Below are 12,828 nucleotides of genomic sequence, written 5' to 3' on the forward strand. Positions count from 1 at the left end.
AAGTGATATGGGTGCTGCCATAAACCCCTATCTTTTAATAGCTATATTAGTAATTCAATAAATTTAAAATAAAATAAAAAAAATCTCAAGTGAGCAAACCGCCCACTCGAGATGAAAAAAAAACCCTAGGAATAATTTATATGGCAATACAAACATACATACATTTCAAAAAAATACTTCGTAATATTTTAATTTTTTTTTAATACTTATATAAATAACATATAAATATAAATTTATATTTTTAATATTTTAAATTTGTAGTATTACTAAGTATTTTTGTAAATTAAGTAAATTTTTATAAAATCCGCGCTTATCCTCAGAGTGAATAGTATCTATTAACTTATACTATTTATTATACTTCTATATTATTCTTATACGATTTTACTTATACTTCTTACTGCTAGACGCGAGTCAACGACGACAACACCGGTGAAATTGTCAAAAACCATAAGCAGCTGCTAGTGACAGTGAATGGATCAGACAAGAAGGCGAACAAAACTGACTGAAACGAAGGACTAAAATGAACCAGCCCGACGAGAACGAACCAGAAACCGGGAAAAATCAAAACGATCGCTCCGAACTAACAGCAGATAACATTATTATTGAAATTATCCAAGAGAATGATAAACCCGACGAGGAACCACTGGATATTCCAGAATTAGTGACCATAAACATTAAACGGGAGTGTTCTTCCAATTCTGATGTTGGTTTTAATTCAAGCGAGTTACTGTGTGAAACGGACGAGATTAAAGTATACGAGATACCTGGCACTGATGAAGGAGAATATTTGAATTTAATAGACCAGGTAAACAAAAACACATTTGCTTTAAACTGGCCGTTGCCTTTTATAGTAACAATACGTTCAATATGCATTTAGATCAATTGGCTTTCGTTAAAAAAAAAGTCTCAGAATACGACAGATAAACCGGGAGGTTCAATTTTAATATGCGACAGTTTAAGGGCATGTTCTACTCCAAAAGCCATGTCGCTTAGGAGAGGTTGGAGCTCTTAAAGTGCACTGCCTCAACGGGTAGATATTCATTTTTATTCATCAACCACAGAAGGTTTGAGTATGAAACTCGATAAGCATGTTAAGTAAGTCTCACGAGCATAATAAACCTAAAGACAGGCCAGCGGCGGATCTAGGAGTTACTTGAAGGGGGGAAGGCAGTAATAAAGCAATATTGACTTTTTGTCTAGCACAACCTTTATTCTATAAGTTTTTTATCGCACTTAAAACCAACAGACACACAGAAACAACAAACAACAATAAAGAGTATTTTAAAAAAACAACAAAGGAAACCCTTTTAAATTGCATGTTAAGTAATGAGAAGTATATGCTTATGCTCAGGGGGAGTGGGGAGAGATAAGTACTGTGATCGTTCAAAAACTGGCATGCCGAATCTTTTGAGGAATGCTCACAAACTTATCCTGAAACCACCGGTTTTAGATTTAAAAAAGTGCGTCTTCAGTGAATGATTCCAAATTGAGTCACTCACTGTCTCTGGTAGCCAAAGATCGGGTTGTTGGAAGTTGTAAACATAGATAAAGGTTGTAAAGATCCCTTGAAAATCTCTGGCGAATGCGTCCGCCTTCCCACATAGCAAAATGATATTCCCAGAATTTGCCTGGAAATGGAAACTTGGTCCAATAAACACCATATTTTCAGCATTTCATAAGGGTCTTAAGTTTTAGTAGTAAGAGGATTTACTTTTACATGCCCTTACTTTTCTGCGGGGGGCACGCAAAATGTATATTCAACCAATTTGGAATATACCGTGGATATACATTCATGAATATCACCGGAATATTTTATTTGAACATACTAGGTATATTCATCTGTACATATACACAATATGTACATATATGTACCCAGACAGCATTATTAAATCCAGTGGACTTCCATAAGGCAACAATGGATGTCCATAATTTGTCCAATTGACGTTCATTTTCCTATACAAATGTCACAGAATCCTACCTCCGTCGGATGTCCAACGATAAGGCATCTAACGGACACGGCATATATATTGTATCCCCTGCACCCCCCTCCCCCTTTTATCCGCCACTGGCGACAGGTTATTTAGATAAAACTTTTTAAGAGAGATAAGTACTGTGATCGTTCAAAAACTTTGGAATGCCGAATCCTTGGAGGAATGCTCGCAAACTTATTCTGAAACCACCGTTTTTAGATTTAAAAAAGTGCTTCTTCAGTGAATGATTCCAAACTGAGTCACTCAGTCTCAGTTCTGGTAGCCAAAGATCGGGTTGTTGGAAGTTGTAAACATAGATAAAGGTTGTAAAGATCCCTTAAAAATTTCTGGCAAATGCGTCCGCCTTATTCTTGTTTGCGTACAATAGGGTAAAAAGAACGCAATTATTTTATTAAATTTCCGGTATTGAGGTAACAAATTCAAAACTTTTTAGGTTAGAATAGTTTTAGGATTTGGCTTCAATTTAAATAAAAAGTTTCATTTTATAATCCGATTGAAAATTGTTCTTCTTCTTTTATGTCAGCCTTATCTGGTCCACTCCTGGACAGAGGCCTCTCCGTAGTCTTTTTCATTCCTGTCGATATCGAGCTAGTTGTGCCCAGTCTCCTTCCTCTACTTCTCCTAGTGTCACTGTGTTGGTCCATCGTCCTGCCTTGCAACATAGCTTGTCCATCTCCATTTCATCTCGGCCATGTAGCGGATTATATCGGTCACCTTTGTTCGTCTTCTTATCTCCTCGTTTCTGATCCGGTTTTATCAAATGTATGTTTTCAGAGAAACATACATTTGAGTCATGGACTCGAAACAAGTTAGTGCCTGTTATCTCCTTATTATCCGCTCCTATCCAGCAGCTTCTCGTATTCGGTTAATTAACTCCTGCTCAATTTGTACCGGTGTTCATCAATCGTATATAAATTTTCGTAATTTGAAGCAAAGGTCGTATTTTTTTCTGTTTGAATGTTTCTGTTTTTCTGTTTGAATTAAGTATGCTACCAATTAAACATGGAAGAATTGCAAAATAATGCTTGAAAATAACAAAGTTGAAATTCGATTTTCAACTGTTAAGATCGTCTAGAAATTATCGAAAAAAATTTTCAATATTTTTTTTCTCGTAATGTATAAGTGAGCCCCTATTAGCCCTTAAAAGGAATGACGCCAATTTTGAATCACCATGTATATATACAAGTGCCAGAGTGAACAGTTTTGGTGATATGGTGTCATCTTTCTGAACTCCTCCATCTAGGTTTATTTTAGATGTTTCTATCGTCAATTTTCACATGCATGGTGGCGTTTCTATACAGGGTGTCCCACTGGGAACCGCCGCGATCAATATTTGGCAACTATAATTAGAGAAATTTGAAAATTGAACAGTGTGCGGAAGTCATTGGGGGCAAGCGGTCTAAAATATTTTTAAGATGGCCACACGTCCGGTTATACTTAAGTATTAAGTAGATATCAACTTGCTTATTTTAAATGGAACACCCTATACAGGGTGATTCAAAATTGGCGTTATTCCACTGGAGGTGTTGTCTGGTGGCGTTTTAGGAGTACAGAAAAAATAGCAAAAAAGCAAAAAAATAATTAATTAATTAATTGTTATTAAAAATGACAAATTTGCAAAAAACTATATTAGAAAAACGGCAACAATGTTTTTCAAGGTAATCTGGCTAATTAACATTACGTAAATATCTGTTGCTTCGTAATTATTTAAAACTCCGGTAACCATGGATAAATTATAAATGGAGCAAGTGACAAATAAGATAGACAAGTATAAACGGTAAATTCAACAGGAATCTTTGAATGACAGAACCTATTTCGAAACTCATAACCTCGAATTATTAATTTGTTTACAAAATAGAAAAACATACATTTGCGTCTGCAACTCCAAACAAGTGCCTGTGTATCACCTTTTTATGCACTCTTCTCGAGCAGCTTCTCGTATTCGGTTAATTAGCTCCTGCTCAATTTATACCGGTGTTCAGTAGTCCATTCTTCTTCAATCGTGGTGGTCCAATCAATCTTACATACGTGGTAGGAATGTAGCCGGTATTTATTTGATGCATGGGAAAGTGTCAGTTGTTGTGCAATGCTCTGAGTGCCCCTGGAAGGCCCTGCTGCAATTATGTTCAATACTTGTTCCTTATACTTAATACTTCTTCCAACAAGGTGACAATTTTGACCGCATCAAACTCACTTAAATTAATGTCTGGGGACATTTCAATGTGAATACACTTTAGTTACACACACAAGTTAGTAAAAAGCAGGAAAAATGAATCGAAAACAGTACCATACTTTCTGAAAACAATGATGATATTTTGCAAATGACACAAAACAAGTACTAACAATCTTGCATTGGAAAAACAATGGTACTGTACAATGTTACTATGGTTCCGTTATTTAGCAGCCTACTTGGGGAAAAATGATTTATTCGAAAATGTATAGGGGATGCGCTAATTTTATCCATCAGTGTAGTTTGAAGCGGAACAATGGAAGAAAAGTTACATGGGATGGGAAGAAAAGTTTTAAATGATTTAAATTAAGTCCGATTTCAATGAATTGCATTTTCATTTGCAATTGTGCATTTGTAAAAACAACTAGACTGGAAAACGCGCCGCCGTATTATTGTTATTATAATTAACAAATAGGTTTTCACTATTTGAAATATTTTTTGCATTTATCTCTCATATCTCAATATCATTCATCTCCACTTGGATACCGTTGGGGTTTGGGCAGTTTTTTCTCTGCCTTTTAGTCAGTCCCTCTTGTTGCGTCCTCTGATAAGATATTGGTCACTTTGTTACTGACTTCTGATTTATTTTATTTGGTATTGCTCTATTGATTGACGAACGATTTACATTCTCTAGAAGACGTTTTTTTATTTAAATTAAATTTTGACGTCAAAATGCACATAAATGTCTGATATTCAAATTTCGTGTGATTTTTTGTGACAAATCAACCAGAGTTGACTCACGCACGTTGTTATAACTAAATCGAATTGCCAATCCTACATCCAATGATATGAAAACCAACTATGTCTGTAAAAGATAATTAATTAACATTTAAAAGACTCACAATGACTTCTCGACAAAGGAAGAAACATGTACAAAGAAGCCTTAACAGAACATTAATTTACATGTATTACTACAGTAATAATAAATTATAGCTGCTTGAATGCTACGCATATGATAATGTTGTTATTTTTCCAGGATCCTATTGACACAGATCCTTCTCAAGACTTGCCCAACGATGTGCTGGTCTATTCCTGTCAATCTGAGTCAAACGACGCCTTACACTGTTATCCTTGTAAGTCCTGCTCCATGGTATCTGGCTGCATCTTCTGCTTAAAATCACATTACGAAAGTGTCCATTTGAATCTTGGACTAATTCAATATAAGTGTGACAATACGACATATCTGAAGGAATACACGGAGATCTGTCATAAGTGCAACTTGGTCTGTGAAAGCAAACAGGAGATGATTGATCACAGAAAAATACATTTTGTATCCTGTGACGTATGTGACATGTCTTTCGACAGTGCTCTATTTCTGTCAAATCACTGCAGAGCAACTCATGAAAAGTTAGAGGTAAGTTTTTCTGATCATTCAATCTTCTTATTCACGTGCCATGTCCTCCTAGGACGTCGCTGATCATCATTCTGCTTTTGATTTTATCAGCAGCGGCACGAAACAGGTTTGCAGAATCAACACCATACCACTTGCTCAGGTTTTTCAGCCAGGAAGTGCGTCTTCTTCCTGGACATTTTCTTCCTTGGATTTTGCCTTGCATGGTATTCTGCAAGATACGGTACTTTTTCCATCTCATGACATGTCCAAAATTTTCCAACTTGCGTTTCTTGATGGTAAACACGACTGCTAGTTGCTTCCGGAGATGGGCAAGCACCTTGGTGTTCCGCACTCTGTCCATCCATGATATTCGCAGCAGAGGACAGTAGCATCACACCTCGAACGCGTCTATGCCACACATTGCCTTTGTTAAAGTCCACCCTTCCATTCCGTCTTCTTCATTCCTGATTTTAGGCGAATCGCCTGTTCAATTACCGTCCACTTGCGCGAGGCTGTCGCTCTATCGTTTCCTGGGGCGCCCAACGTCTCTTCGTCCCAGTGGGGAGGTGTCGCGATGTCTGCGGTAGTCCAAACGCGGTTCTTCAAGAATGGCACAAAATACCACAAGAACTCATTACAACCCTTTTTTTATGGTATTCCAAGACGCTTGTAGGAAGTTATTCGAGATAGAGGCGGCAGGCAATACACGATTTTGAAACGGTTAAAGACCGTTCAAAATTTATTTTTTATATATTTTTACCAAACATCTGATAGACTAGTGATTGATGTTTTAATTTATTTTTTCATCGAAAATATTCTCATATTAATTTAAAAAACAATGATTTGAGGTTTGACAAAATTATGTTGGGTTTATAATATTTTTCTTTGAAATGTATAGATGGTGCCCTAATTTTGTCCGTCAGTGTATTTTTAGGATAACTCATATTGTATTTAATCAATTCTGGGTTCGTTCAGATATGTTCATACATTAGCCGATGTATTATCTGCTTTGATATTTCAAGATCCGAATTTAAAAATATAATTTTTAGGTTATAATTAGTTGCGATCTCTGCGAGCAGTGGTTCAAGCACCTACAAGACCTTTCAGACCATTACGAAGACTATCATGGAATGATTTTATGCATCGTGTGTTTTAAGCGATTTTCCAATAGAGACGAATTATTGGCTCACCATGGTATAAGGCTATATATTTCCTTAAATTGGTCTTTAGTATTCTGTAGTTTTTTTAAATTATAATCCGCTGAGAGTTCTGATTTTTTCATTAGGAATCAATTTATTTAATACACATTTCACATGGACTTTCTCAGGCTTAATTATCCTGACTTAAAAATATGATGATACACTTTAATTTGATGATCTTTTGAAAATAAAATACCTAGCGAATCGGAAGAAACATTTTATTTTAATATTCTTTCTCTGGTTTGTGAAAAATTACTTTAGCATTATACATTTTAGGTACACACAAAATTGTGCTGACTGACGTGATTCGGTCAGTTTTACCTTATGCATGTTCCAAGTGCAATCAGGCCTTTGCCGAAATCAGCGAATTGTCCGCTCATCTGGTGAAGTGTCATCCTTGTCATAAAACAACTTATGGTAGGTAATTTCAGATAATGTATGTTTTTCATGCTCGATTATGAAGGTACGTTATATGTTCCTCTGAACAAAACACCCGAATGCGCCCGCCGCGTCCAATCATTTTGCAAATGTAGACGTATTGTACTTTCCTCAGCGTTACAGAATAGACCGAAAATAGGCTCCTAATCACAGGAGACTATGACCGAAAATAGGCTGTCCCTGCGACGTCAAGTGCGCAATAAGAACGGCGGAACCCACCATAATGTAAATAATAATAATTTGCTTCCCACCAATACTTCTAAGTATTTTTTACAATATTGTATGTAGGATTTAATCAAGAATTTGCTGCTATCTCTGGCAAATCAATGGAAGTGTTTAAAAGTAAAGTATTTTGAAGTCACTTTATACTTTCACTAATTCCTCAGCCATCTTCAAATTAGCTTTCAAATTGCCTCTTAGTTTTGTAATCGCAATAATTTAAGTGATCCACAAGTGTTTATATTATGATTATGATTTATTTTCATTTTAACAACTCCTTGTAAAGGTACTTCATCTTTCAAAAAATTATCGTTCTTTTTTGTGCTATATATATGTATTATATTTTTTAATTTTAATTTCTATACTGACAGAACAGTATGTTAAGTCTATTGGAATCATTTTTAGTTTTTTTGTTCTTTTTATTTCTCAGAATGTTGGCACACAAAATATTTGTGATATATTAATCTAAAATAATAACATTATTAGTGAGCGTGTATAATTAATTTGTAATAAACACTAAATTATTACCTTTGAGGATTATATATATCATTTCTTATAATCCAGTTAGTGTTTGTATCTTCAGAGTGCTCTTGAAGCCACTCTTTAAAAACATCTTCTGTTACACAGTTACACTATTAACTCTGAATCGCTTCCAGATTCCGCGGAATTTTCAAAAATATTTTTTTTTATAAACTCATCTTCAATATTTCTTAAATGTACATAAAGATTGTCGTAAACACTTTAATAACGTTGTGCGAGTTGATTGGTACTTCCACTCTTCAATAACAAAATCGTTGGTAACATAACAATCAAACCAGCTAAATACCAAATAAGCGAATATATGATTGATAATGCATTTTTTTTTAAATAGGTAAAAGAACCAATACCAGAGAGTAATTAGTCTTTGCCAAATAAAATAAACAAGTAAATAACGTTCGAGGTAAGGTTTTGGTAGTTCCGCCGTTCTTATTGCGTACTTGACGTCGCAGGAACAGCCCATCACAGGAGCCTATTTTCGGCCTATTCTGTAGCGCTGAGGAAAGTACAATACGCAAACCGCAGCAAGCCAGTAGTGTTGAAATCAAAAAAGCTTGATGACGTCAGACGAAGTAGTCCAGTTTCTCACCCATAAAGAATGCATTGAGCTGCAGACCAAATCAGGTTATGATGACTGTGTTTCAATTCCAAATCAAAATTAATTCCTGGGTTTCAGTCATTTATTGTCTTTATTTATCAATTAAAATACGTTTCGGTGTATTTTTCCACCATCATCAGTTTTTACGTGTAGCGTTGTTGCTGCTTTAAGCCTTGGCATACATAGTAGTATACAAGCAACAACAACGCTACACATAAAAACTGATGATGGTGGAAAAATACACCGAAACGTATTTTAATTGATAAATAAAGACAATAAATGACTGAAATCCAGGAATTAATTTTGATTTGGTTATGATTATTGAATAGCCATGGTTTTGTCATAACTTGTCTGTAGAGAAGTTAAACCGCATGGAAGGTTTTTCCGCGGGGTTGCCGGTTAATAATAACTGTCCGTGACCCTTATTCAAAAGATGGAAGAGATAGAAAACATTACGATTAGGTAAAATTTTTGTAATTTATTGTCGACAATTTTATAATAGTCTTTATTTAGCATATTTGCTATAAATGAAAACGATCAATTTAACAACCTAACTGGTAATAATAACAAATTTAAAAAAGCGCCCAAAAAAAATTATTCAGACGTTAAAGACAATAAATGTGCTCTCAACATCTTTTTAAAACCACTAAAACTTTCACAATGTGGTTAGGCAACACATTATAATCTAACAAGCCCTTACACATTACTGAGTTGAGCACTTCACTTGTATTACATATTTCTGTCATTATAAAATCATTTCGGTTTCTAGTATTATAAGAATGGGCAAAAAACTTAATTCTATTACAAATGTATTCTGGTAACATTCCACTTTTTTCCCTAAACAAAAATACAGTTGAATACTATTGAAAATATCGAGGTGCGCCAGCTTGACAAGGTGTCTATTTGCGTAAGCAACGAAACAGTGAAAAAGAATGCGAACATTTTTTACTCGTTTTTTTAGGAAACAATCGCATATGACTCGGTAAGTATGCATTTTTGACAAAAATGTATACTTACAAGATAGAGTTGGTCAGACATCCGTAGATTTGAAATGTTCTCTGTAAACGTCTCGAAAGTGCAAACAAGTAGGTAAAAATAATTTAGAAAAATTGTACATAACTCGGAAACTGGTCGCCGTCTGAACTACGGAAAACTAATGATTATTCAGTACAAAAAAAATATAGTTTTACAAATTTTCATGTAGGTCAAATCATTTATGCGCAAAAAATACTCTGCTATTGAACATTTTTCGCTCGGCTTCTGTAGCGACGGGTAAAGCATATACTTTTGATTTAAGAGAGCCCACACAGAAAAAAACCTAGCGTCGTTAAATCTTGGTGGCCAATTTATGGGTGGATCATTGCCTCTTCCGATCTATCTATTCTCTTCGCTCAACACCAAAAAGCAGTGAACATTTTCGGTTTGTCAAATATACGAAATAATTTGTTCAGGTTCAATATAATCGACTTACAAACACAAAAAGGAATTTGTATAATCTTATTTCACAAGAATGATGACCTGCAAGGAATTGTAAATAATTTTTTGTACAGAAACTGAAAGTCTGAAGAAAATTTTACAAGAGGCAGAAAAATTTCAAAAGCAAATCAGCTAGAAGCAGAAAAATATAACTTATTTGTACAGAGGCTAACAAAATTCAAACATTTATAAACGAACCAGTCATTATTTTTAATATTTCCAAGCATTAAAAACAGGTCACGCTTGCGATACCAAATTTAGTGAACATCGATATAAGCGTTTAGAAATTATTTGATAAAAATCGATAATTTGAGAACTTTGCAGTTATTTCAGGGACAGACAAATACAGGGTGTATTTAGAATTTTGATTAGAATTGTAAAGAGTAATAATATACAGAGTGTTGCATCTAAAATAAGCAAGCTGATGATTCTTCCGGTATAATCGGAAGTGTGACTTCAAATCGCTTGGCTCCTTTGGCCACAGTATACATAAGATGTATTGGTTGAAGCGATTTCCGGTGATACACCCTGTATTTATTTTGCTTGTCCTAATTAATTTAAGGCTTAACAGTAACTCTAATTTTAAGCATGAACTGTGGTTCAAACCTTATGTTTCAGGCTATGTGACTGTAGCGGATAATATTGCCGTTTAGCTTGTACAGTAACTAAACTCAGTTTTCTTTTTTTTTTAGCTGATTTAACTAAAAAAAAACGGGAAGGAACCAAGGGGAAGCATCAAAAAAATAACCTCCAGTTTGATGATTGTGGTGGGCTCAGCCAGGATCAGCAAGTAGAATTTCATCAAAATGACTCTAAACGCTTGAAGAAATCCTGATTTTAACTTTGAAATTATATACTGAATCGTTTACAGGTCCAGCAATGGAACTTTGATTTCCGTTTCCTGATTCCTTAAATAATTCAATTTTATTCGTGGACAATGCAAATAACGCGTGATGAACTGTTCAGATAAATTGCTTGCTTGATTTCACTCGTAATGTCGTTTTTATAAATCATATCCCAAATGAAAAGTGCAGATTTCGAAATGCGCCAACGACGGGCACCCCCAGGACCGGTTCCGAGCCTATTAGTTCTCATCTGCTGGGTTCAGCCTGAAATTACCAAAACCTGCACTTTATAATGCCAATTTATTTACATCGGCGTGGAAACTAGTGTTTGTTGAAAAGTTTTACCATGTTGCAACTCAGCAATGTGGAACATGGTTGTGCCTTCCAGTAACTCTGCTTGGACACTCGGGCAAGAGCAATAGAGGGCGGCAGCAACTAGTTGATAACAACAAGTTAAAAAACAAAACAACATCAGCAGCAGTTGGAATCAATGACCAAAAGTCTGAAGGTATAAGTGGCCACTTATTTATTGCAGAAAAATGGCAAGGGAATATAAAAGAAAAATCTCAAACCGTGGAAATTATACGGAAGAAAATTCTTCTGTTAACGGTGCCTCAAAAAATTCATGTGAGAAAGATAAAAAATAATGTGTCTACGACTCGTAAAATGGAACCGAACAGCATGTCGGGATCGGCAAGTAAGAAAATAGTGGCAATGGTCAACTCGCCGAAACGCCACTTTTCCTATTCCTATTAATAAATGTTTTTAAAGTTATCGTAAATTCGTAATTTTCTTTCAATCACCGGTTGGCGCTTTAATTGAGCTATTTAAATAAAAATATAGAATAGGCGCAATCCTTACTAAAACTATATATTTTTTATAAATAAAATTAAGCTATATATAGTTTTAGTAAGGGTTACCCCTTGCTAAAAAGCTCTAGTCCGAAAAACCAATAAAAAATTCCACAATTAAATACATTTTTGTATAGAAGTCCTTATTTCAAGGTTGTTTCATTTAATATTACCTTAGTTTAAATCCTTATATACTTACTTATTATAATTGTATCTACCGTACAACCAGTCGAAGTACAGTATGAAGCAGTGAATCGTTCGCACATCTTTTACCTTGTAGACAGCAAGCCAGGAAAAATATAATAAGATTCCCAGATAGAATAGCTTCTATTTGTGTCCTCGTTTGTTGTATTATAGACATTGGAAACAAATTTAACCGAAGAAAAAACCCGAACCTGAATTGAAAATGTTTCCTTAAACCCGAACGGAACAGTTATTTCGATTCAGTCCGGGTTCTTGTCGTGAATTTCCAATTTGTTTCGTTATGTCTATACGAATACGAATACCACAAGTTGCAATTCGACCTTTTCTCTTTGTACATAAAATTTGGTTTAATGTTTCTGTGGCAATAAATCATATTTTCATTTGATTTAATTCATCTGACCACACTATTTTTCACTCTCTGACCACACAAGATAATGATCCTGATTAGATCTATTTAAAAACTAGTGGCAAAATTCCAATGTTGTCATATTACTTCAGGGATCAGATATAAGGAAATACTATCGACATATTGCGCCGTAAATTTTGAAATGGCAGTTTCTATTTTTCTGACGGAAGTAGATTATTGTTATTAAAATCACCCAGTGATTTGACCGCATACCCGTCAGAACGAGCCTCTATTAGTAATTCCATACGAATGACAGTTGAGACTTGTTTATTTGCTGGAGTTGGTAAACAAGCGAAAAGAGAGCTGCAATTACAACAATTAATATGAATTAATTGAATGAGTAAAAAACAAAAATGAAAAGCTTGTAAAGGTTGATTAAATCAAAACACATCACAGTTAGATGTAGACACCAATGTCAACAAAACAAGTGTCAAATTACTAGTTAACTTGTAGTTAAAATTTTAGTCGCCAGGGAGCGTTTGGACTTTTGAACTCGCGAAT

At 34.8% G+C, this 12,828-nt stretch overlaps 1 protein-coding gene across 3 annotated transcripts; it reads left to right on the forward strand.

Annotated features, from left to right (window-relative positions):
- The first annotated feature begins 407 nt into the window (after nt 1-407).
- LOC109537696 (zinc finger protein 37 homolog) lies at nt 408-11,009 on the forward strand. Of its 3 annotated transcripts, none has more exons than XM_019904545.2 (6): nt 408-805; nt 5,198-5,575; nt 5,628-5,795; nt 6,604-6,748; nt 7,030-7,170; nt 10,714-11,009. In XM_019904545.2, exons 1-6 carry the CDS (start codon nt 521-523, stop codon nt 10,854-10,856), a joined length of 1,260 nt encoding a protein of 419 aa, XP_019760104.1. In that variant the 5' UTR covers nt 408-520; the 3' UTR covers nt 10,857-11,009. The 3 variants fall into 3 exon arrangements, with proteins under 3 accessions (XP_019760104.1, XP_019760105.1, XP_019760106.1); XM_019904546.2 differs by having other exon boundaries at nt 411-805; nt 5,628-5,681; XM_019904547.1 differs by lacking the exon at nt 5,628-5,795 and having other exon boundaries at nt 420-805.
- The last annotated feature ends 1,819 nt before the right edge of the window (nt 11,010-12,828 follow it).

The sequence above is a fragment of the Dendroctonus ponderosae genome, unplaced genomic scaffold (genome assembly GCF_020466585.1).
Source record: "Dendroctonus ponderosae isolate FM_Combo_2020 unplaced genomic scaffold, Dpon_F_20191213v2 Dpon_F_20191213_9, whole genome shotgun sequence".
Lineage (NCBI taxonomy): Eukaryota > Metazoa > Arthropoda > Insecta > Coleoptera > Curculionidae > Dendroctonus > Dendroctonus ponderosae.

Coding starts and splice junctions, on each gene's coding strand:
- LOC109537696 (XM_019904545.2), top strand. CDS start 521: ATGAACCAGCCCGACGAGAACGAACCAGAAACCGGGAAAAATCAAAAC. Junction 5,796..6,603: donor ATGGTATTCTGCAAGATACG/GTACTTTTTCCA, acceptor TATAATTTTTAG/GTTATAATTAGTTGCGATCT. Junction 6,749..7,029: donor CGAATTATTGGCTCACCATG/GTATAAGGCTAT, acceptor TATACATTTTAG/GTACACACAAAATTGTGCTG.